This window comes from Struthio camelus, chromosome 1, assembly GCF_040807025.1.
Source record: "Struthio camelus isolate bStrCam1 chromosome 1, bStrCam1.hap1, whole genome shotgun sequence".
NCBI classification, from domain to species: Eukaryota; Metazoa; Chordata; class Aves; order Struthioniformes; family Struthionidae; genus Struthio; species Struthio camelus.
The window spans coordinates 165,439,618-165,464,848 of NC_090942.1; the positions used below are offsets into that span (position 1 = coordinate 165,439,618).

Genomic DNA, 25,231 nt, shown 5'->3' on the forward strand with positions numbered 1-25,231 from the left:
TTCACCACCAAACCTCTGTCCTGAGCAGAAAGTACACAGCAGGTGCAGATGCTGCTGCTGTAGTCAACAGGCCCATGGTCTTCTGTGCACGCTTCCTCATGAAACGCCTTTGTGTACCCTGAGCCAGAGGATCCCGTTCCAGGATTTGGTACTCAACATGCAGTTAAGGAAAAAAACCCTGCAACCTTTTTTGAACACCCCCTGCATTTTCGTTTGATTATTTTCGTAATCCTAGTTCCTCCTTTGCAGAGTAACGGCCCAACAAAGGAATGCTCTGATTCTACTTTCATTTTAAAATGCTTCTTTTTATTTCAGTGGTTGTACATTGGGTGAATGAATTTAACGTCACAACAGAAATAGACTGGCTATTTAACAGACCACTAGTAGTTATGCTGAAAAAGAGTGAATGAAGGGGTTTCTTTAACTGTTCCTGAAATATTCATTGTAAGTGTTGTCAATTATACTGTATGAGAGAGGCAAACAAAAAGGTATTTTGGTGAGGTGCTATATCTTTTAAAGAAAATAAATACTGAGACATCTCAAGTAACTTGAAACTATATCTCAGCTACAGTATTCACTGTCTCTGGGTTGGCCCATCTCATGGTTCTTCTGGGGGGGTTTATTTGTTTTTTAATTAAACAAAGCATTTAAAATTTACTCATTTCCATTAGACTTTTTAAAATATAAACAAAGTTTTGGCAAATAATATTTATACAGAAAAATAGTTTTAGATCTTCCCAAATTTTGAAATAGTCTATAAAATTACTTTATAAATAAATAAAATGCAGAATCTGTTGTACACGTATTTGCACATCTCTGTAATTGCCTCCTTATTGTTAGCATAGGTTTGTAGTTGTACAGCTTTTAGGAATATTACAAAGTCATAAAGTCGGAAAGTGGATCTCTTATTAAAAATACATTTTCTCTTTTTTGTCTGTCAGTTTATCTGGATGAAAGACCTGATGAATCTGAAGCTTCGTCATCCAAGGGCAAAAAATAGTAGTATTGGATTAATTGTAAAAAACATAGAATAACAGTTATTTTGAAACATAAAAAGTTCACACAAACAATGTTTTGAAGAGTTATCTACATAAAATATTTAAACAACATGGATAATTTACCATTTAGTATTATACAATAAGCTACCCAAATGCCTAAATTAACTATTATAAAAAAATAAAAACAACTTTGACAGATATAGGCAAGTTGCAGTGTCAACTACCTAGTTATAATGACTGAGAAAGTCTACAAATATTAGTGTTTAATAGTATATAATGGTGATACCTTAACTGCTAAAGTAACAAGTTAAGATACATTATTTTTCCACAAATTAAAACTAACGCAACGTTACAAGCACTATGTTAATTTTACAATCAAATTGTGATTATTTTTTTCTTTCGGATGATCAGATCTCCAGCTTTATATATAAATAGATAGTAATTAGACACTGGACAAACAAGATTTAGCCCAGAAAATAATTTCGTAGACAAATAATTATATGGTTAGTGCCTTCAGTCGTTCAGAACAGGCAGTGTTGCCAAAGTTTAAAATAGTTTACAATCAATCTGAAGAGGTTAAGTTAAAATACTGCAATCACTAATAATGTCCACATAGAAAATTTATGCCGCAAACAATTATACATAATATCCACTTATAACAGCTGTCCTGTTTTTTAAACAATAATTTAAAAACTATGTAATTTATGTGATACATGTGCAACATATAAAATGTGAAATATGAAATATTTGGTACAATAGTGCTTGAAACAAATCTCAAATCAAACAAATGAAATTTTAATTATACAGATATAATTACCTTGTAAATCAACAAAGTATTTAAAAAAGTAAACAACATTAAAATCTGCTTCATCCATATATATGTATGTATGTATATATAATATGTATATAACTGTATTAAAGATATCTTCATACTTTTGTGACATAAAATATGTTTTTAAAGAAAAACAATTAAAAGAACTATTTTTTCTCCACTCTAATCTGGTTACAATCTTATAATCCAATTTAAAAAATGCAAATACAGTAATGATTTATTAAACTGAATCTCATCCTACATTCTTAGTATTCAGTTAATAATCTAGATTAAAGTCACTTATCAAGTTTCAGTGACTAAACTGAATTTTAATTAAGTTAGAATATGATACAAATCTCTTCATCTACAGCCTTCTTTTTCTCCTTTTCCTTTGTTTGTTTGGTCTTTTTGTTTGATTTTGCATTTATAGAATTTGCTTCTTAACAGCTTGGATCTTTTTGGTAACCTGATTATGAGTTTGAAAGATTATTCGCTTCCTGCAAGATTAGACTGTTGGCATCAGGCTCACTTTCATCAAGTCTGATGTGACAAAATTTAGGCACTTCTGCAAAGTCTCTTTTAAAAACATTATAAATATACTTGTAAAATAATATTTTCAAGACTTTGTTCTTTTGGGGATTGAAGAGGGTATGAAGTTCATACTGTGCAATACTTTTAATTTTCTTCTGCTATTCTGCTATGATTCAAATGCAATTTCTCCATACAAGTTGAACATCAACTATGTGCATCTAAAGAATTTGTGCTTTACTTTGGATTTCTGGCTAAAAAATTTAGATTGGCAGGGTCAATGTGCAGGATACTGGGCCTTGTTTCACTTCCTTTGCCTTGGAATCAACTCACTAGGGGAGCAAAACCAAGATTTTTAAACCAAGAAGAAGAAACCCTTCAATAATTGGGGTTAAAATTAAACCTGCAACTGGAATAAGTTTTTAGCCAATACAAATTAATTATTGCTGAACTTGAAAGATTCATAAACATTGAATCTCACAAGACTAACTTAATTGGACCAATTGCATTAGGTTATAGTTATGGAGAAAAGACAATATTTGCAAGAAGTAAACTATGTTTAGAAAACCTTTAAAACTAAATGTTACCCTTTATGTCTTGAAACATCACAGCTGGTATCAGGTAGTTAACTATTTTAGGTTGGAATATAGTAAGCATACCATATTTAATATTCATATATAACATAGCAGCACTAGCTTTTTTAGAGTTTGTGATTTGTCCGTCAGAACAAATTCATTACTTAGCATGCAGTTTGTGGCAACTCTAGAGAGGAGGAGACAGGATAGTATGTACAGTAACCGGGTTTTGCCATTCGCAGGGAGGCTTCTTGACATTCCATTCCGTTTCGGCTGATTATTTCAGGATTATCTGTTAACGAAACGAAGATGTGATTGCACTTTCAGGTGACGCTACGAGAGCAACTCGCCAAACCGCGCGGTGCTGGCCCTAATTAAGCAAGTCACAGTTCGTACAAGACAGCATCCCGTATTCTCACGCTGCGTTATAGAAGCGTTTGCCTTTCACAAACCTGGTCTTCTTCCTCCCAATTATACCTCCTCAAGTGCACGAGAGCAGACACAAGGGACGTTTTACATACCAAAGCATCAGAGAGGTGCGAGAGAGAACCGTGCCAACGGGACGGGACGGAGGAAGGGCCCTGCAACGCGAGGCCAATCCATAGAGGCGCCAGGCGCCCTTAGCCCCCTTCGGTGCCAACGGGAGGGGAAGGGGCTCTGCGCCTCTTGAGGAGGCTGAGAATTGCATCAGTGTTCGCTGCTATTAGAAAGCTCAAATCTATCTCCAAAAGTATCGGGAATGATGGGGGGAAAAAAGGGTGGAGGCAAGGCCACTCACCACTCCCAAACAGAAAAATGTACCGGGCTGGATGCTTGCAACAAGCCAAAGTATCTTTTCCATGCATTTTTAGCAACTGCTGATTTCCTAAAAATTATCTGCAGGTCAGTGAAATGAAGAGTTTTCTCCCATTTCCTCATGTCAGGAGATCCAGAGGAATGCTCACAACGGTACCCGGGGAGCCTAGCTAGTCGCTAGCCTTGCTAGTTTACCTCCAGATGTTTCATACTGTGGGTGAAGCAATCATTTTACAGAGGCAAGCTGCTGTGCTTCCAATACTGCAAAGGTGAACAGCAGAGCTCTTTAAAATCAAGAAACTCAACCAGCTCAACAGGACTGGAAAACAATCCAGATTTCTATCATCTGCCTGAAACAGCTATCGGGGAACGCTATGTCAAAAGCAAGCAGTGTGATGTTTCATGCCATCACTGCTACATCTGTACTCCAGGCTTAAGCACAAGTCGAGGAATTAGGAGTGAAACGCTTGCTTTCTCTGTTTAACTTGGCATTCAACATATTTTTAAATTGTATTTGCAGGTAGTACGCAAGACAGTCATGACAGCACTCTGACCTACTTGTGCATTACAAAGACAGACTGCTGCTTAATGTAATATTTATTTTAAAAGGAAAAAGAAAATGTTTTGAAAGTAACTGCAGCAACATACTACCTCTGACATACAGATCGCCAAAAAATAAACACACTCCCCGCTGCGTGGAAGGCTCTTATTCTAGCCACCTTCGAGATCACATTTTAACATACCTCGCAGCCATAAATGCCTGCAGCCACTGCATGAATCATGTCCTGAAACCGAGTGGAATGTTTTGTTTCAGGTACGGCGTGCCGTGAAGACAGTTAACTATTACAGACAACTGCCCGGACACCTTCCGTCAGTGAAATAAAATTCCCAATACTGTGAAGCATTTGCAGGAGCCACACGAATGCTGTCGCACCTGAGAGTCGCCCTCCTTTCTCCCCGAGTATGGGAAGAGCTCCATGCTGGGGGGCCACATACTGAAAACATGCGAACCCCCTTCCTAGGGCACCTACAATTCGTCCATTCTGTTCAAGCTTTCCACCCCATAAATAATCCACTCGACGTCTGAGTTGGAAACATACTACTTACAGAGGCAAGGAACAGCCTCCGCTAATATCTGGTATCTGTACATGACTACAAGCTCCCCGGTCCTACGTAACCCACTGGCATGCCAAATGTAATCTCTGATTATCATCAACACTGATAATCTGGCAACAAGCAAAGCCCAGTTGTAATGACGACCTGTTGCTGCAAAGGGCTGAATATTTAAATATATGATGCATACAACACGGATATATATTTTTAATGACTTCCACTCATTGTGAGTTTGTTAGTGTTTTTTGTCTATCCTCTGTTTCCTGTTGAAATAATAAAGAAATATTTTTGCTGAAATAATAAAGCCCCTCCTGTAATAAAATCCTGGTCCATTTACAGCATTGTGGCTTGATAATAAGGACAAACAATATAGCCATGCTGAAAATAAGAAGTGACAAGGATTATCAGCACTGATATTTTTAGCATGTTACAACCCGACATGTCAATATAATTATTACAAGCAGCTTTAGCTACACTGGGTTGACCATAATCACACAGGTGCATTTAAGAGATCCTAAAGTCTAATTTAGTGGCACACAACCTGAAATCTATTCAGTTTAAAGAAATCAGAATTTCAGATACTGCAGCTGCCTACATCCTCTGCCAGTTTTTGAGGTGATACAACTTACATTACTCTATAGCTTTTTTCTCCCTGTACCAGCATTTCAGAAATACATATGGGGAAAGGATAGAAACAGCTCACTGCTCCTTGTGGTGAGATCTCCCGAAAGGTCAAATGTCTTCGTGACACTCCCAATTCCCTCAAAATATATGCCAGAAGGGGCAGTGGACCTGATCCTGGGCTCTATCTCTAGAAGAGAGTGAGGCTCTCCATGCAGAAGCATGCACGCTCCCCAAGCAGGCTCCCTGGCTGTTTGCCTAACCCCGCGCAAAACTGAGGCAACAGCAAAGACAAGGTCAGCACTTTGCTCGTGCGTGTCCCGTTTAGGTTGCTCCAGGTGCAGAAGGAAGAGCTGGAGCTCACCCTTGCCGCACCGCCACTTGGGCAGGGGATGTAACTAGGGCATGTTGCACCCTGGCTATTTCTAGTATACGTAGGAGTCCTCGCAGGGAAAAAAAAAAAAAAAATCAAGTCTGTCCTTCAGAACAAGCTTCTCCAGTGCAGAGACTCAGAACTGAGAAGCTACTTTTTTTTTTTCCTAGCCACAGAGTGTAAAATGCATCCTGTAGTCTTTAATCATATGTTCACACCCTATTTCTAAAAAGATATCACATCTCTACCACAGCTATATACACATGTAGCAGCTTCTGCAACTGTTTTTTCACTGTGTCTGACAGAAAACATAAAATACTGAACTACTTTACATGGCAAACACACTGTGAACCTCCCCTGTTTAATCTACAATAAAAGTAATAAACTGTGATGGAACATGTGGGCTATCTAAGTCTGCATCACTGCTAATTGCCTCAGCTCTTGCATGCTGAAAAAGAAGAAATTGTACAGAACATACCGACCAAAGAACATCCGTGCAAACACTTATTGCAAGGGAGACTCCCTCATCACTTGCAAATAGGTCCAACAGCCTTCTTGTTCACTACTGTTTGAAGAATGAGATCCCAAATGTATGCATATATGACTCATTTTCCATGATACTATTATTTTCATTATACTCCACAGTAACTTGACATAATGTATTGTCACTTTTACCATAGTAAATGTAAACATAAAAAATTGCAAATAAGACTATCTTATGTGTGTATATGTGTGCAGGCATGCACTTGTGTACACACATACTCCCAAGTGCAAAGATCTATGGGTCCAGCAGGAGAGAGCATTTTCTCCTGCTCTATAAGACCATATCCATATCCATGGGTGTGGATACAGATGTGCATGAGAACACACTTTCTGCTACTGCAGTAATAGATCCCAAAAGAACACTACTTCTGGCAAAAGCAGAATGGCCTGGTACTTATAACCTCAGATAATTATGCATATACCATAGAAGATTTAATAACAGCATTTTTTGAGGCAATCACAGACACAGGGTATTCTCTCCATTGCCTTCTCACTCGGTACCTGTTTGAGATGATGCGCCAGAAAGACTGCCACTCTATAGAGTCAAATCACTAAAACTGCCAATGTTAGTTGCTAGCTCTCAGTGAAACTGGTAATACATACGGTAAATTGAAATTTCTGCAAAGTACGTTCTAACTGCCAAGAAATGTTTGCTCTTCCAAATTTGCCACCTCTAAAAATATTGTAGGCTCTCAAATGCCAAGGCTTTCTCTCCTTTCCATCAGAGCATGGCTCATTTAAACTTTTACAAGCCTTCAGGCTCTGTGAAGTACTACAGTGTCATTAAGCCCATTGTGTAACACAGAATATCCATTAATTTAGCCAGGACAACCTAGGTTACTCCTAATGGTGATATAATTCTGCAATGCGCTCCATGGGAAAGACAACCAACAGATATGTTACTGTCAGTGCTTTCAGTTAGTTTCTCACCAAACCACCAGCCCGCTGTATGTAGTAGACCACTCTACAGCAGCTTGGAATTTCTTCCAATCCTGCAAAGATGGCTGTAGCTCGTTATTGTCCCAAGGCTGAAAAGGTAAAATTCAGAGTCTTTTAAAATAAGCTGGAAATTCAACCTTTCTGAACTCTTTTCTGACATCTGGATTACTAAGTGCAATCCTTTAGTTCATACAGTTCACAGAATTATCTCATCCATATAACCTAAAATCATGACTGCGTATTATCAATTCAGCAGTATTGTCTGGCTTGAGATTTTCTGTCTTGATTGCTACAGCTCATGAAACTTCTTTACTCTCTGTGTGTTAAATACTCTTTCCAGTTCCTTATTCAGTATACATCCATGAATCCAGAAAATTTTAATTTAAAAATTTTAAAATCCAGCATGAATTTGGTGTACATGATCTTTAGCAGTTCAGCTAAAGATCAGTCACAGTGGATCAGCAGAAAAACATGACTTGGCACACGTCTCTGAGATCTTGCTCTCTAAGAAGTTTTGAAATTATTTCTCCAAATTACACCTTGTTCTGTAAGTGCTAATACATCTGAAGATGGGATTAAGACCATATTTGACCTCCATATTGCAAAGCATCTGTCCCTCCAAAAACATACTCATACTCAGCAAACATCTTAGACTACTCAGCCTTCTGTCTATACAGCAATGTAGTAATAGGAGTTTCCTGAGGACAAGATTCATCTCACATGACTTTGGACATATAAGCCTCAGTTGGTCACCATACCTTACATCTGCCTGCACTGTTTCAGGAGACAGATCATCCTCTGACGGTACTTTTTTCTCCCTATCAAATGTAAGCATCTATGGCAAATGGTTCACACTGAGATATTTAACTTTTAGACACCTGCATCAGGGCAGATGAATCCTACCACAGTGACACTTTCTGTTTTCATGTTTTTCACAGGAGCAGCAGATTGGTCAGATATATCCGGAGTACACATTCAAAAAGACAGGTAGTTTCAGACAGCCTGCTCATATCAGGCTGTCTCATAACTTCTTCCACGTTCTAAAAATAAAACTAACATGAAGGATTTCTTCCCTTTGACATGAAACCCACAACTATTTATATTTCTCCATGCCTTTGGGAAGTGCATCCGTCTGTATATTTTTCATTTTCTCTTAGAATGCTCTTCTGTGGCATGTGCTTTGTCCTTTTTTCCAAAAGGAATTAAAGTCTCTTTTTTTCAACTGAAAGTGGAAAAGGATGAGTAAATGTTCAGCTATTTAATGAAAGTAATCATCATCATATCAGCTATGCTTATTTAATTTTTATATAACCTTACAGATCGACTTTTTTACCGCATACTTCTCCTTGGCTGCAGTACCAGCACCTACATGGAGCACGAAAGGCAGCTTTTTAATCCTCCACTCCAGGATGCCTATTTACACTCTTCCAAGGTATGGGATTTGACACTGTCCTCAACTGGCTAACAGTTGGGGTGGCTCCAAATCTCACTCAACCTACCAGCATAACATTAAAAACAATCTGCCTGCTCTGAAAGTTCAGGGTAGCAAGGTGCTTGGTTATACTCACCTCTCCCAGACTTAGTTATGGTGTTGACACTTGCTGTAATACCCCGCTTGAAGTGCCTTCCTGACTGACTGTCTTGGCTACATTATAGCTCTTGTCAGGGTCCCTAGAGTCCCCCTCTCTTACCTCTAACAAATACATTTGCACATTCATGCATCCCTTTCACCCGTCAAGTCTGCCTCACTGATCTGTTCATGTACACTTCCAAAACCGGCAATAATGCCATTACTAATTGTCACTAGTTTGTACTGCTGTCATTTCTCTCTACAGTGTCATTTGCAAACGCTTTGAAAGAAGAACAAAAATGAACAAAAGCCCCCCAAGTAAAACCTGTAGGAACTACTAATAGCATTGGAGGGTCTTGTTGGAAGCACCTTGTCACCCCTGCTACTCCCTGCTGATCTCTTCATACAAACCCCTTTATAAACATATGTCACTAGCTTCTTTCCTCTGTTGCTCTTACCAGAGGTTGCTCATTCTCCTGATGGCTAGAAATCTTATTTTCATTTCCGGTATTTTATGATTTAATACATATGCCGCCTTTTTTTCCCTCACTAACTGCAGACCTCTTCTTAGTGTTACAGGTTGTGGATTTTATCTTCTTGTTTCTCCACTAATCCAATGCATTCCCAAAACGTTTGTCTATTTTGCTCATCAGTGACGACACCTTTGACTCAAACAAATACGGTGAGATCTCTAGGCTATAGATGATCTCCTTGGTTGCTTGTCCATCTAGTAACTAATACAGTGGGCCTCAGGTGTTTCCTGAGGCATGGAGGTCCTGTTTGTTTGCCATATCTCACAGCTCACTCCCTTACATAGCAATTCCAGCGCCCTGCTCCATCTTCATTTCATTCCCTAAATCTGTGCCTCCTCAGTTCTGTCTGTTCCAGTCCCACACTGCTTCCGGGACCATCTACCCTTCTGTCCACTTGCCCAGTACTGCTGAGGTAAAGTGCCTGCCCATTTGGTTACTCACATTTGTTTGGGTCCGCTAACATTTTTACATATCCCATGCAATTGGATTTTTACCAGCCAACGCACACAAAACTGCGCGTTGTCATAGCCGGAATGATTTGACAAACACATAATCACATACCCCTGGCAAACTAATTCATCTGAGTTTCTTTGGATATGATACAGTAATGTTTTTACAGTGAAAATTCAAAGTGTCAGATAAGGGGACAAACATAGGCTTCGTTCTTACAGTTTCAGGAGGAGTAAGAAAAATGCCTTATCAGCTTCTCAAGACGGATATTTTTCGTGTATTTGATTCCTTTTATAAGGAAAAACATTAGTGATCTCTTCTAAATAACAACAATCAATTTCTCATTAAACCAAGATTACAGTTCCTAATTCTTTTATACCTCCTTCTATTTACTCTGTGTGGGTAAAAGACTTGAACTCCTATACCAGGAGTTGATAATATGCGTCTGGAAATGGCTGAGGGTCAGAAGTTCATGCTGAGGTGGACACATCTACCAGGATACTTTTATTCCATTAGACACAAGCTGTTGGTCATTAGGGTGTTATAGAGTTGACAGAGATACCGTCTGAATTTAGCTCGTCATGATGATCTAAAATCAAAGATCAAGGCTACTATGGGAACCCCAAAGGGCTCAAGGATTCAACAACACCATTCTTCTCATTTAATATTCACAAGGTCCCAAAAGACAGTCCAAAACCGCTGGTGCTGCCAACTCCTTAGCATGCTTATGAGCTTTAATAGGTACTTCCTCAAAGAGCGCTTTATAATATTTAACTTCATAGGTACTTACTCACTTTGAAGAAAAAGGATCAATTGCTTTTAAATGAAAGCAATCTGCTTTTATTTATTCTTCTCAAAAATAATAAATAATGCAGTCCTTAAAACTGATCATAATATACTCTAATATATTCCACCAAAATCTGTTTTTTCATTAATTGCACAGGCAACGAATGGACTGCATAGAAATGAGAAAACCACTACTATAATATTGTAGGAGTACCCATACAGTGACTCTTTTGAATAGCCACTCAATATTACTTTCAAGAAGGTCTGAGCTACTGCAATCATCTGTATTTTTCACTTCCTATTTTTAGGTGATTTTCTTTCTCTTCTTAAATTTTCGAAACTGCCATAATAGGCTTACACAGAGGAACTGAGAGAACAAAGGAGTGAAAGGCCAAGCACAAGTTGTGCATTCCCTATAAAAATATCTGTATTTCTCTTGTAAAAGAGCGCTACTTCTACAAAGCCTGAATCTTTCTAGTCTTCCTCACCCAGCATTTTTCCTACAAAACCTGCTTTATATTTTCCTCTTACATTTCATGCATGCCCAAATCATTCAAGATGAGAACGTCACTAAACACTTGACATCCCTATTAGGTGAACATTGCCACAGCATAAAGAGCCCAGCTCGTGATTTTCTCAGCAGTAACAACTGCACTGTAAAATCCAAAACCTGGGTTCCAAATTCAGATTCCGTTCAAAGCAAAAGCTGTTCTCCTGCAACATTCAGAACTCAATTTAAACATAGAAAGGCACCACATTTGTATTTTCTTCATCAAGGCTACTCATCACCCACCATGCTTATAACACGATATACTTTTTCGCATTACTGAACTTTTGCTCAGATTTTTAAAATTCCCTATACAGATAACTTTTCTGAGGAAAACCTAATGTTCCTGACTTCTGTCTACTTACTGCTTCTTTAATTTTCTTCTTATCTGAATACTCTCCTACAGACATATGTACATACTACTGTGTGTACATACTACATACACATAATATTGTGCCAAAAATGAAGTCAAAGTTAACAAACCTCTACCTCAAGCTGAAAGGCATGACAGGCACAGCAATAAATAAAGAAATAATTCCATTGTGGTTATGTGGGCAGCTGTCTGCACGCTCAAAGCCAAAGAACAGCATTTCTAGTGGGCAAAATGTTCACGTAATAGGTGATACACTGAAATAAAAATAAGATATTAGTTTATTTCAAAGGCAAGTAGTTGAAGTAACTAGAAATGTACAGCTGCAATTATTTCAATGAGCACAGTTCCAAACAAATGCCTTTGGAGCTCTGCATTGCATTGTGTTGTTAAAATTTTATGAACAATGAAACTAACTAACTCACTCATTTTCCCCCAAATGCCTACTAAATCACTTGACCCTTATATCTTCTCAAATATAAATACACTATTTTAATTGCAATGCTATAAACACTAAAACAGTCTGTAACAGGAGAGGGGAATACATGTATATTTTTGTTATATAAAAGAAATTGTGTTTGCCTTCGCTTAATTCTCATCTTATGTGATGCTGCCATCTAGCAGGCCAACAGGAGAAGTCAGTGATCACGCGTCTCTACTGGGGGGGGGGGGTGAAATTCCAAAAAACCAAGCAAGCAGATTTTGCATTTTCCACACTTATTTCTTGTGTATCTTAGCATGTGATCTAAAACTTCGTATGCAAGCCTGCCAGCAGTCTTCATCATATACACAGAACAACAGTCTATCAGAACTGAAGATATCAAAAAATGTTACTGAAAGTAAAACAAATATGAGTTAATTTGCATTAGGTTTAAATTAGAGTTCCTTTAAATGTTAGAGAGTAAACTTCTGGTTTTGCTTCTTTGCCACCTTTACGCTTTATAAAAACAAAGTGTTGCCATGCATTTTGTCAATTGTTCCAAGGAGATTCTTTTCTTGACACGGCTTGAGATTTCTTTAAGATTGAAAACTCTAACTTCTTGATTTTGCAAATTGTTAATTTTGAAAGTTAAAGTTACTTACATCTAACTCAGTGCCTCCGGAGAGGAAAACTTGCTTGAATTTGTGCTTTTCATTCTTGGGTGTCTAGCATGAAATAGGCAGCAAACAGTTTAAGTTTGCATTTCATTCCATGACTAACTATTGCTATTCAAATACCTTCCCAAGAGAAATTACTCTTCAGTATCTTCATGATGAAGGACAGTTTAGGAAAAAATGAAACACCCCAGCACACCAGTAAATCCACTTGCTATTGCTACATGTCATAAAGCAAAGAAATTGAAATTCTTATCCTTTTGTGAAAAACGTGTTAGAGAACAAATCTCGTTCCTCCGCCGACTCACACACAGCAGACTATGTCAGGTCAATTGGATGGCTTTCAAGAGCAAAATACTAGCAGGTATTCAGAGCTGCTGGGTGCTGCCCAGGTAAACTACAAAGCTGGAGTGTTTACAGCAGTATTTAGGAACACGTAACTACATTTGACTTTGTGCAGGTTCATTTCTCCAGACTCGGTCTGGGTTCTCCAGACCCAGCGCTCTTTCACCTGGCCCAGCTGGCTCAGGGCCAGCTGCCAAGGTGAGATGTCCAGTCCTGCATCTGAAACCCCAAAGCTGGCTGGTACCTCTCCGTGGCCCAGCACGGCTGAGCATGGACCCCCTCCGCCAATGCCCAAAGCTTTTCTGCCCAGGGCTCACTCTCTGCGAACATGCCCTTCGAATGATGTTTCTGAGAAAAGAAAATGTACTGCTGTCTCCTTTTCTAGATGTTTTGATGTCAGATTCAAAGCACTCTTTCTGTAGCTAAGAACAGAATGTCCTATAGGAGGATTTACTTTGGATTTTCTAGAATGTTTAGCCAACATTTTTAGTCAAAAAAGACCAAAATTCTTAAGACACCTCTTCTTTACTTTCTTACCTCTTCCCTTAGAAACTGCAGTGTAAAGCCTTTCAAAACAGTAACAATAGATTAGCATAGACTCCTAATTGTAACATTGTTATATATTGGCACCAAAGACGCAAATAACATTTCCTTTGCCTTCCCACCTTCCTTCTCAAGAGGTTGCTTTAAAACCAGGAAGAGCATCTGTCTTACTACTCCCTTCCAGGTTTTCAATTCATTTACTCAGCATTTGTTACTTTTCTCCTTGTTTACAAGTTCAGCAGATTTCCACAAAGAACAAAGGGAATGTGACACACAAAAAGTCTTTTCGCTCCTCAGCAACAGTGATGACAGCCACTTGCCCTACCAGAACAGTTCTTGGGGATAAATGGGTGGACTGGAGAGGAAGCCCTTTTGGAGATACAAGGGTCTATTTGCAAGAGGGAAGAACTTCCATAAAGTGCTTCTGCTTTATGCAGACAGAAGAAATTCATTTGCACGGGCTTGTGCTGGTACCACACGACATTTTCAGTTTCATGGGAGTCTGTCTCTGGGAGAGCAGTCTATCTTAGACAGCAACGCTGCACCCCCTCTTCCCAAGAGAGGTGTTTCCTTGCTGCATTTTCCTGTTCCCCTCACTCCGGAGGAAGCTGCCATCCACAGCTTCTCAAATCCTCATCAGACATTTCGTGTGTTTGTATTTTACATTATGTTAAACACTTCTTGAATTCTGGGGCAAATATTTTAATTGTTTTTTTGTTTGTGGTACTTGAATGTAATACAACTATTTTTATTTTCACTTCAGTGTATTTTATGGATTTCAACAAAATTGAAGACTATTGAATGATTTCATAATTAATATCTCTGCATAATTGCCACCTAATTTAGTGCAAAAAACTGATGCATAATTTAAAACAGCTGTGCTACATAATCACAAGCCTTAGCATGAGACAGCCTGTTGCATTTTCATTTCTTTTCAGACATGGCCTGTAAGTATTTCCTTTTTCTACTACATCTGTCTTTTAATTTTTTTCCTTGATTCAAGGCCTTATAACCAGTAGAATAATGTAGTGACTACATAATATCTTTAGCTGGTTCTCTCCGTAATGCTGTTTTTATAATGTTAGCATTTGGCACATATTTGGTGCTACAGAAAATATAAAGCATGTACTGTTCTTTACCAAAGTGATATAAGCAAGACTAATTTCTTTCAAATAATCTGGAATTCGTAGTTAGTTGCCTTATAACCACCAAGAACTGAAGATGCACGCACTGAGCTTGAAACTGAAGATTAAGACACACAAATGCTGGTGTCTAAATTCCCACTGCAATAAATGGCATGATACAAGCTAGTCAATACGTAAACGGAGCCTGGAGATCATTTCATGTGACTGTCTACTACAGGCTCAGTTTATTTGCTCACCAGACATTTAGTACCATTTTGGCTAAGGTCTCCTGTCTTGTCATCCAGCTGCCAATTCAGAAACATGCAGATTTGTCTGTAGGTCCTCTAATGTATCTGCCAAGCCCGCCAAAATGTTTCGGATAACCTAGACATTCAAGGCTGTCTTAGGACAACCTGAAACGTCAGTAGACGTGTGTTTAGGCAACTGAATCAAGCCTTATGTGCCTACCACAGAGTGAGCCAAATTGTTCTCCAAACTTCATTTGACTGTGCTGATAATCTCCACAGTCCACAATGGACACCTAAACTTCTAGCTCCCATGTAGACAACTATACTCAGACACCTACATTTAGATGACTTAATTTCAAACTGAATCCCATCCCCGTAATCCTTATAGGACTCACCAATATGCAGTATTTGTAAATGTAGCAATAGTAAGGGTTTCTACTTAGATATTGGAAAAAAAAAAAGCAGTAAGTAAATGGGCACATTGGCTTTATTCGACACCGGATAACACAGTCCCAGAACTGAGAATAGCAGCTCTGCCAAATAATATTAGGACATATCATTCCCTAAAATCTTACAGCTATCTGTGAGCAAAGCTGAGAGAGTAACAATAGCTTTGCTTGCTTGAGTACTGCCAGTCCACCATCTATATGAGCAACAATTAAATGTTTTGTTAAAGATCTCTGAAGTGTATTATTTACATGTTTTTGTCCACACACATGCACTAGAGGGAGCTAGTACCAAACCCTCCATTGATATTCCCTAAGGAGTCTCCTCATAACCATTATATACTTTTTTGGAACTCTTTTGGTTCCAATCTGCAAGAAAATGTTGTCAACGTCCCAAAACAACACCTGAACATAAGCTAGTTAAGGATCTACGCAAGCTTAAGCAGCTGTGGCTTCCATTCTCACTCTGGTAGGAATGGTTGGAGCAGTTGCGACTGCGGAAGGAAGGAAAAGGGAGAGAAGTGAATTACAAAGGGCTCCTTGAACCTCTCACAGATCACGCTCCTTGACTCCTCACGTAGCTCTAGAAGCCAATCTGCCTTCCACTGGAGATCCCAAAAGGGGCAGAAGTCTTCCCTTCATCTGCTTCGCATCCAAGTCTGGCAGCTAAAGTAGGGACACTCCCTTGCAAGATGTCTAAACACAGTGAGTGGCAACACCACCATCTCTTATATGAACTTAATTTCTTTTTAATTAGAATTTGTAAAATAGAGTTTGCTAGAAGTAGAATAGCTTTCACTCAATCCTGTTTCCACTGTACCAAGCCAAAACAATTCTCTTCCCCTCAAAAGTACAATAAAATAAAATCATTTTGGTTTTAAACCAAACTTCTAAAAGTTAGGAAAAGCAACAGATTTCCAGTTTTCCATGTATTCTTAACTGCATTCCCCTGCATGTATTGTTATGATATAGCCTTTAATCCTGTAAGTTTTCTCATTTGTCTCATTCCATGCTCATATTGAACATCAAGCACACAGAGCTGGCTGAGATTGATTGTGAATGGGTAAAGTGCAAGGTACATTTTGTGCCTTCTTACTGATGCTATTTTCAGAAAGAGAAGATATAGAGAAGACATGAGACATAGCTCATCTTTCTCAGAATGCAAACTGTCAGCACATACTAAATAGTTTTCTGGGCCCAACAGAGTTGTTATGTTTTTTAGCCGTCAGCTGATACTCCATGGCTTTTGGGATGTTAGTGTCTTCTCCCAACGGTGCTTCTAGCACACCTGGAACATCAGACCCCATCCCGGAAATTCAGCAATCTTTCCCCAGGAGAAGGCCAGAATATTAAGCCAATTGTTACTGAGCCTAATGATTAAGCACTGCTATGACTTTCCTTTCATGCCTGGCACGGCGAAGAGAAGCTGCAGATGCAGAAACAGGATGGCCTGAAGACTGCAGGATGATAAGAAAACTGCAATGGAGACACTGTAAAGGGGAGACTGTATCCCACAAATAAGTAAAGAGGCCTCAATGCTGCACAGATCAGGAAAGGAAATTTTATCCAGATAGGAATAAACAAATCCTTTTCTGAAGTGTACAAGACAGTCTAAATGCATAACAAAGGACAACAGCAAAGGACCCCTGAACTAAGTCGTAACAGGTGAACTCAAGTTAATTCCCTGCTTCTTCTGTGTTTCTGGGGCCAGAGAAATACTGAAGGTTAGTGCTGGGCCCTTCCCAACGTAGACTGGTCTCCAATTGTTAGGAGGCTGTAAAGAAACAGCAGAGCTGGAGCTTCACCTCTTACAAAGAAGTAGGTGCTACTACTTTGAGATATATAGTTTCTTAACAGTAGCTTCTAAAGGTTTACAGTGACTAAAATAAGGATCAGAATGACAAGAAAAAAGACAGCAATGGCACACACTACAGAAACCAACAAGAAATAACTGCTGGGGTGGGACTCATCTCCACTAACCGCAGTGGTGCAGAACTTAGGTGTTTTATCTAAATTACTCATCCAAGCTCCTTCCAGAGTCAACAGAAAGAGACAGAACCTCTGGAGGGCAATTCATCTCGCCCGACCACAGACTTCTAGAAAAGCAGAGGAAACGGATGTCAAACTTCTACCTGGCTGAAATTACACAAGAAGAAACCCATCCCGGTGTTAAATCATCCTCTAATTTCAGCAGTGGATTACACACACACACACACACACACACACACACACACACACACACACACAACTAAATACATACAGACACACACACACTTTCGTAACTCCTGTAAATGCTCTTAAACTGCTCTAATCCTCCACTGCCAACAAAATCTGCACCAAGAGCAGAAGGGTTCTGCTTGCTACCCTGCTAATTGAAAAAAGGCATTACAGCACACCTCTGTGTCTCCCACCAGCAAAAGTTACTCATACGAAAGTAGCCCCTGGGGAAACAACAACAAAAAAGACCGCTTGCCAGCCCTTTTGTAGGTATACAAGTATTTGCTTTACTTCAGCCACAGTTAGCACCTTTGCTACTCATGCAAAACTTCTCTCTGGGGCCCAGGAGTGTTGAGGGCAGAGAGGCAGTGCACTGGGGAGAGGGTCTGCCAGGTGATCCACTCTCAAAACAGCCCTGCTTGCTCCTATTCCCTTGTCCTTTTCAAGTCCCTGTGCCACCATTTTAGGACCACAAAGCTACACTGAATACTCTCATGCCATTTTCTGTTGCACAGACTGTTCTTCTGTGTTAACTACCAAGAACCTGCAATCCGGCACACCCACAGGCCCTTCAACCTTCCCACCCAGAGTGTTAGCTCACTGCATCACCATACCCTGAGAAACAGAAGAGGATAGCTAAAGGCATCATCTGCCTGTTAAACTTCTCTTCTTGTCCCAAGCGTTTTCTTCACTAAAATGAGTTAGCTTTCAGAAAGGAATGCACAAAAGAGCCCTGTTCTGATCAGAAAGCTAAAAGCACTAACACCGCTCTGTTGGCAAACAAGCCCTTCAAAAAAAAAAAAAAGAGAAGAGAAAATGGACTGGTTTGTGTTTCTTTAAGAAAGTAAGGTGTATTTCAGAGGTAGTATATTTTCCCTAGATTATTACACATTAACTGTTATGGAAACTACTATTCGTTAATGGGATATTTAAAATAGTTTTGACAGTTAAAAAAGAAATCTTCTGGTATAACATTACCAAGCAATACATTCTCACTAATTCCCTCACAATTTATTGGTGGGTGGGAGAGGAATCAGTGAAGGGGTGTGCATTTCTGCTAGGTTCAGAGCAGCTTCTCGGTCTGTCCGGGCCCGCCACAAGGCAACACGATCACAACACAACCCTTTACTTTCTTTCGGGGAGCAAATCCACATGCTTCCTCTTCAGTTTGACCTTTAAAACCCCGGGGGAGAAGAGCACATCCCAGCTGCCACAGAAGTGCCTGAGCATGATCATGCAGCCAGAAAAAAGCCAGAGCGACCACAACACAAATGGACATGATAGCCCTTCTCCTAGCAGAAGTCTTGAGCTTCGAGGGGAGCATCTCTGCAGCCTGAATGGAAAAGCCAAAGTTGCACACTAAGAGCTACAACAGACACCTCCCGTATGAATCCTACAGGAGGAGGGGGAAACCCTAACAAAATGAGAACTACCACTAGCATAACGAACCACACAAAAAACAGAGAAAGTATTTTCTTTCCTGCTCTGTCTCTGCCGATAATTTTAGGGATTCTTTGTAACCACGTCCTTCCTTAGGGAAATCAAATTTCCAGGTTGAAGATACTCCTTCAAACATAAAGCAGACAGAGTCATAAATAACTAGATTGCTGTGAACTAGCACTGGCAGAAAACATTCAATTTTGTTTTGCACATTTTCTTTTTCAGCTGCCTTGTCCCCGCTTGTTATTTTAGACAGCTTCCGTGCTTACAAATTACTCACTGCCACAACGCTGTATGGAGAAGATTACATTAACACACCTGAACATTTGAAATCTGTCACGGTCTTCCTTTTGAACACAGGATTTAATAAAAGACTATTATAAGTAGTCTGATACTACAGTGATTCGAACTCCAGTTGGGTTAATTACACGATAATTAGGTACAAACATCGCAACACAAAACATAGCTATACCATTATTTGCAATAAATGTTAACTCTAAATAAGTGCAACCTGTCCCACAAACACTTGCTATAAACGACTTTTTTTAAAAAAAAAAAAATTGATGGGTAAACATGAAAAAAAATTCTCCGGGAGAATTTTTTTTTTTTTTGAGGGGGGAGGGGTGGGGGGGGTAAAAAATAAAGATAAAAAAATCTCAGCACTCATTTAGAGTTCGGGGTCCGTGAAAGAAAAGCTTTAAAAGGAGCAAACCTGATTGGCTGTGGCTGTTGCGGCGAAGGGAACACTTGTTGCAGGAGTTGTTGCTGCAGAGACAGTGGCGGCCGTAGCGCTGTGCATCATGGGTACTTTCAGGAGGGGAACCATGGAAGCAATGAACAGGAGGGTGTAGCATTATGGTAAGAGAAGTGGTATTTTTGGCATGGTGAATATCAGAGCGGCAAGCCATCATGGGTTAAACCAGCAGATGGCATGCAATCACAGTGCAAAGCGAGAAAAGCGTGGCAGAGAAATAAAAAAGGGAAAATAGCTTATTACAAGTACAATTAAAGGAAGTTTGTCAACACAATCAGCGATTCCCAGAAAAAGAGCAAAGATCATTGAAAACGCGGGGACTTGCCTTGGGCTGGTTGTGCAAATTAGGGCTCTACCGAAATAGCCGGTTACCTGCAAATTGCTACCTGGAGAGCTTTTTTTTCAGTACTTGTATTGCAACTACTCCAGCATAGAATTCTACAAATAAAATGTTTTGCCCAGGGAAGGAAAATGACAACTGTTTATTAATTTTTAAACACAATTAAAAAAGAATTATATTCATTTACCTTCATTACGAAGTAAACCAGATATTTGCTGTCTTCCTTTACAATCCAATTTTTGCATTTTGTCTTCCAGCACCCCATAACTGTTAAGCCTTTATCAGAGTTAAATTATCATCTGGTTTGAGGCAAAAATCGGGAGGAGGACAACGATCGTCTTCCTGATCTAAACACTAAGTCGTTTGATCTAATAAAGCAAGGCTGAGTCTGTGAAAGTTTCTGCTTTTGTCCATCTTAAGAATGAATTTTAATCAGCATTTTCATGACAGGGTATTAATTTGACTTTTAAAGGCCTGATACTTGAACTGCTGATCTGAGTAGTCCAATGAAAACTCATTGGGATAGGGCTACAGAACGGAACAAAGATTACTTTTCTGAGTTAGAGTCTGTTGCGTTGGACTTCAATTTGCACTGCCAAAAGTGTTTGTTCCGAGTTGCAAATATGTTTAAAGGAGGAGTGAGATTCAGATCGCGGGTCTCTACAGAACATCTGTGGATCGAAGTATGTATTTCTGGGAAACGCTGATAAAACTTTCTAACACACAGCAAAAAGGAGAAATAGGCACACCACTATGAAACTTTAAAACACTGATGAAATTTGCTGGCTTTTCCAATATTTTATGATTTTATAGTACTAGACAATATAAAATATAAAGAGAAATAAAACTTTGAAAACTGAAAAGCAGACTGGAATTCATGATATTATGCTTTTGCAGTGTAGTTGTTATAGCAGGTGATATCACATCTAAGCTGCGGTTTTTATCTACAAATCTAAACACTATACAACGTCAACCAGAAGGACAAGTGAACCTTTAATTCTAGTCATTGTCTAAGTCTGGGCTAAGATTTTTGAAACAAGTGAATATACATTATACACAGTATAAAATAAAGAAATTTGGAACCTACCAATACTGGTAGCGGGTGTCATGCACAAAACTGACCCTGCATGTCATGCAATGATAGGTGAAAAAAGTGAATAAAGGGAAGAAACAGGTTAGCTGTTTAGAGTTAACATTCAAAGTGAGATTCAAGCATAACCACAGATAAGTTAGTTAGTTAAACCAAACCCTAAGGTCATTCATAGTTTTGCTTTGTTTTAACCCCCAAAATGTGATTATGTTCATATTAAAGTTCCACTTGATTATACTATATGACTTTTTGCATTTTTCTGCGTACATACAAGATACTTCATAAACCTTTTCATTTAATATGTTTGCAGCAATAGGTTGATGTTTACAAAAACTTCTTCCAGTAAATATCACCTTATTTTGGGGACTTTCAGAACACCTTACAAAATTCAAACAGTTTAATGTTGCACAGACTAGTGTTCATCAATTCTGATCTGCAATGGAGAAGGAAGGCAAAATGGAATTATCCATCATTATTCTGCAGGTTTTGTCAAATTTATGTTTAATATTAATGGGCACATTCTCAACAACACACAAAGGTTAAGTGGAGATGTGTTTCTGACCAATCCAATAAAAATGCTGCTGTGACAATTGTCAAAGCTATAAAAATACAAATTGAAAAGCGTGGTCAGAAAATAAAAACCGTAAAGCATGGTCAGAACTCTGTAACGTCCCTTGGGCCTCCAGCAATGCTCAGGAAAGACTATTTACCTGCCATGCAGTTTAGTTTCGGTGCCTTCAACCTTTCTGAAAGGCCAAATGAGAAAAAGAACAGTGTATTTTCAGTATAGTGCATAGAGCAAGCCAGTGAAGGGTGGACAGGAAAAGAGACTAGTACCACATACACCCATGTTTGTTACAAAGTCAAACACGTTTTCTGTATTCCTGCTGGATTATTACAGCAGCCTTTAATCCAACCATCACAGGAGCAGAGTAACTATGAATGACCTTACCAAAGAATAATCCCAGAGAATATACAAAGTTCCTAGTCTAGTGGTTATAAAAACTCCGACAAACAGCACTGGAAGGAGGGAAAAGACTTGTTGCTTTTCAGATCATTCACCAAACAATAAGGAGAGGTGATAAAGCAATCATACGGACGTAAAAGAAATAAAGTGCAAAAATTTGGAAGTAAGCCATGCTAAATCAAGCCCCACACTTTTTTATTAGGGGAGCAAGTGGTTAGGAAAGCAGAGAAGTTATATAAAACAATTCAGTTTTATATGTATTCCAGCAGCAAAATTTGTCTTAAAAATAAACTTTTTAAACACACACACACAAGGAGCATATTTTAAAATTACAGCAGTTCAGAAAATATTACATAATCATTTGAAATCCAATAGACAATGTCATGCATTGCTCCTCAGAATTGGGTGACACGACAGTCCTTGCACCCAGCAATTCCAAAGAGATGCATCTTCTTTTGGATTTCTCAAGAAATACGGGAATTGCAGGTGCACCATCTTTAATGAAAAGCTCATTATACCCATTCTTATAGAGTGGGTTCCCCCTTCCTAACCTCCTCCCGTACCCCACTCCTCTCTCTAACGTCCTTTAAAGGTGCTGATGGTGCTCACAAAGAGCAGGAGACTCAACGTTGTTAAAAAGGTCTTCCACTGTGGGTCTGGGCTTCATCTGCTATGTTATCCCTCTATTTCTTCCTTTTTGTGCACTTGTTTTGGCACGTGCCAGCAATCTGGCCCTTAAGATTTGGCTCCAATAAACCACCTTTTCTACCATCAGAAATTTATAAGCGAAAACTGTAATTATGACCATAAGTTGGAAAGAGGAAAGGATAATAAACAGCACAAAGAATGAGCTACTCAGGGAAGCATGAGCACTCCAGAAGTCTGGAAAACATCTAAATGCTATTTCACTGAAAAAAGTTCATAGACTACTGTACTTTCCATAGTTAGTCTACATTCTATGGTAATTGCCTACAATAGTAATAAACCCTGAAAGGGAGCGCCTAAGGGAAGGAATAATGCATATCTTACTGCCGATTCTTCGGGTGACAATATAAGATGAATTTGTGGAAATGTCTGTATGTTTGTAAGCACAGGGCAGTCTTCCATTCATTTCTAAATAGGCAGGCTCATGAATTTTTCTCAAACGCTCCCATAAGTGTCAGCACATTTTCTGCTACAAATATTCTGGTGCACCCATGTGCTAAAAATACTGCGTTCTATAATTTGTTGTAACAAATACAGGGGAAGGTTCCAAGGTTATTACTTAGGTCTTACAGCAAAATTCCATGAAATTAATGCCATCTGTGTTTGCTTTTATCTTTAAAAACATATGGAATGTTGATATATTGGGAAATCATTGCATGTTGCACTTCATCCCTTGTTTAACTGGCATTATTTCTATATACTAAAATAAAATGTTGAAACGTCAACAAATGCATTGAAAACACATAGCTTTAAATGATTCTGGAAGTTCACAGTTGATAACAATCTGAAACTAAAATACGTAATTTTTTAATTACATTACACGTAATTCATTACACAGGCTATTTACCTTTAGAAAGTTCAGAGTGGGGGTGACTGACATAATTTAAAAAATTATACTGCTATTGTTTACGCAAATATCTAGCACCTCCTTTCTTTATGTTAAATAGAAGCCCTGGCACCAGCTGTTATGCAGCGCAAGCCACAGTGGATCTTTGAACGGTCTATCTTTACAGAGGTTTGAGCAATGAAATACAAATTACACTCTCTTGTCTTTAGATCACCTACACGAAGAATTATAACTCCAACTATTAGCCATAAACGCTAGGAAAAGTACTGGTTTCATTCCAAAATGAAAACCACGAAAACCAATCTGATGCCTGAAAACCCTTAAAGGCAGATGCAGGGAGCAATTTCTTTTCACAGTGCTTCCATGCAGGCATTGGCTACGAGGTTACTTCTAGGGCTCCAGTTCTCCCTCGGCTGATGTGCAGCAAGGGTAATCCCATGGCTGCAAAACAGCAATGGAGGGAGCATAAAGCTGCATCCCGAGGATGGGGAGCAACTGCACACTTCACATTGCATCTTGGAAGCGTAAGGCCTTTTGCAGCATTTTGTAAGCAATATTTTGCCTTCTCATTTCCTAGGAAAGCTCTGGCAGATAAAGTCAAAATACAACCAATTTAATGTGGGAAGAAAGGGCAAAGTATGGACAATGATTAACTAGACTGTGAATATGAAAAGCAATCTAATGGCATGTTGAAATTACTGCTTGAATTCTCATACGCTGCAGAAGGATTAAAATAGCTTGTAAACGCATGTGCAGACTTCATCTCAGAAAGAACAGGGAACATAATAAAACATGTTCTCAAGCACAGTAGAAACTGTCTTACATAGAGGCTACCCAATAATATAAAATTGGTTCAATGTGAATGCAGCATACCTGTTGGGATAAACGCTGCGTGTTGCTGCAACTGAGCATTGGCAAGAGCCTGTTGATAGTGCAAGACACTGGGATTGAAAACGGCACTGGCACCATTGCTTTTTTCAAGTGCTTGTCTCTTTGGTAGAGGGTGAAGAACACCAGGAGGAAAGGCCTGTAAATAAGAAAGCTAGTTAAAATGGCGTCATTTTTAAGACACTGTCTTTAACATACATACAAATACAAAAACTTAATATTTTTAAAGCAGCTAAGGATGCCTTGCCATGCATATTAACTCAAAGCATAGCAATGTAAAATGAGTGAAATATTGTTATTGATAGCAAAAGCATGGTACTATTAACCTAAAACTGTAGCAGCACAACTACTGAAAAGAAAGGCCTTTAAAGCAACAAAAATGGCATTTCCTTTAAAGAGGTTTTTGAGTATTACAGGGAGAAAAAACCACTTGTGTTTCATTGCCAAGTATCTTTTTAATTTAAATACTGTTTCCTATTATTATATAGATTAATGGATTATGTTAAGCATTTTCAATTACAGAAGCAGTTTTATCTCAGTTCAACTTTTTTATGACAAGATATTTAAAAATGAAACCATGTTAGGAACCAAACTAAATCGTCTGCGTTCATTACGTATGGAAATGAGATG

The 25,231-nt window shown here is 38.8% G+C and overlaps 1 protein-coding gene across 13 annotated transcripts in view; it reads right to left on the bottom strand.

Annotated features, from left to right (window-relative positions):
* Positions 1–284: 284 nt before the first annotated feature.
* The window catches only part of MBNL2 (muscleblind like splicing regulator 2), a 118,013-nt gene continuing 93,066 nt past the window's right edge, over positions 285–25,231 (bottom strand). For 4 of the 13 annotated variants that reach the window (XM_068928726.1, XM_068928746.1, XM_068928718.1 and 1 more), the window contains 3 exons: positions 24,587–24,740; positions 19,723–19,817; positions 285–3,204 (listed from right to left, as the gene is read on the bottom strand). In XM_068928726.1, the coding sequence (XP_068784827.1) occupies positions 3,190–3,204; positions 19,723–19,817; positions 24,587–24,740 (264 nt within the window). In that variant the 3' untranslated portion in view covers positions 285–3,189. Of the gene's footprint in view, positions 3,205–19,722; positions 19,818–21,191; positions 21,228–24,586; positions 24,741–25,231 lie in introns of all 13 variants that reach the window. The other 9 variants (XM_068928733.1, XM_068928686.1, XM_068928699.1 and 6 more) reach the window with 3 other exon arrangements.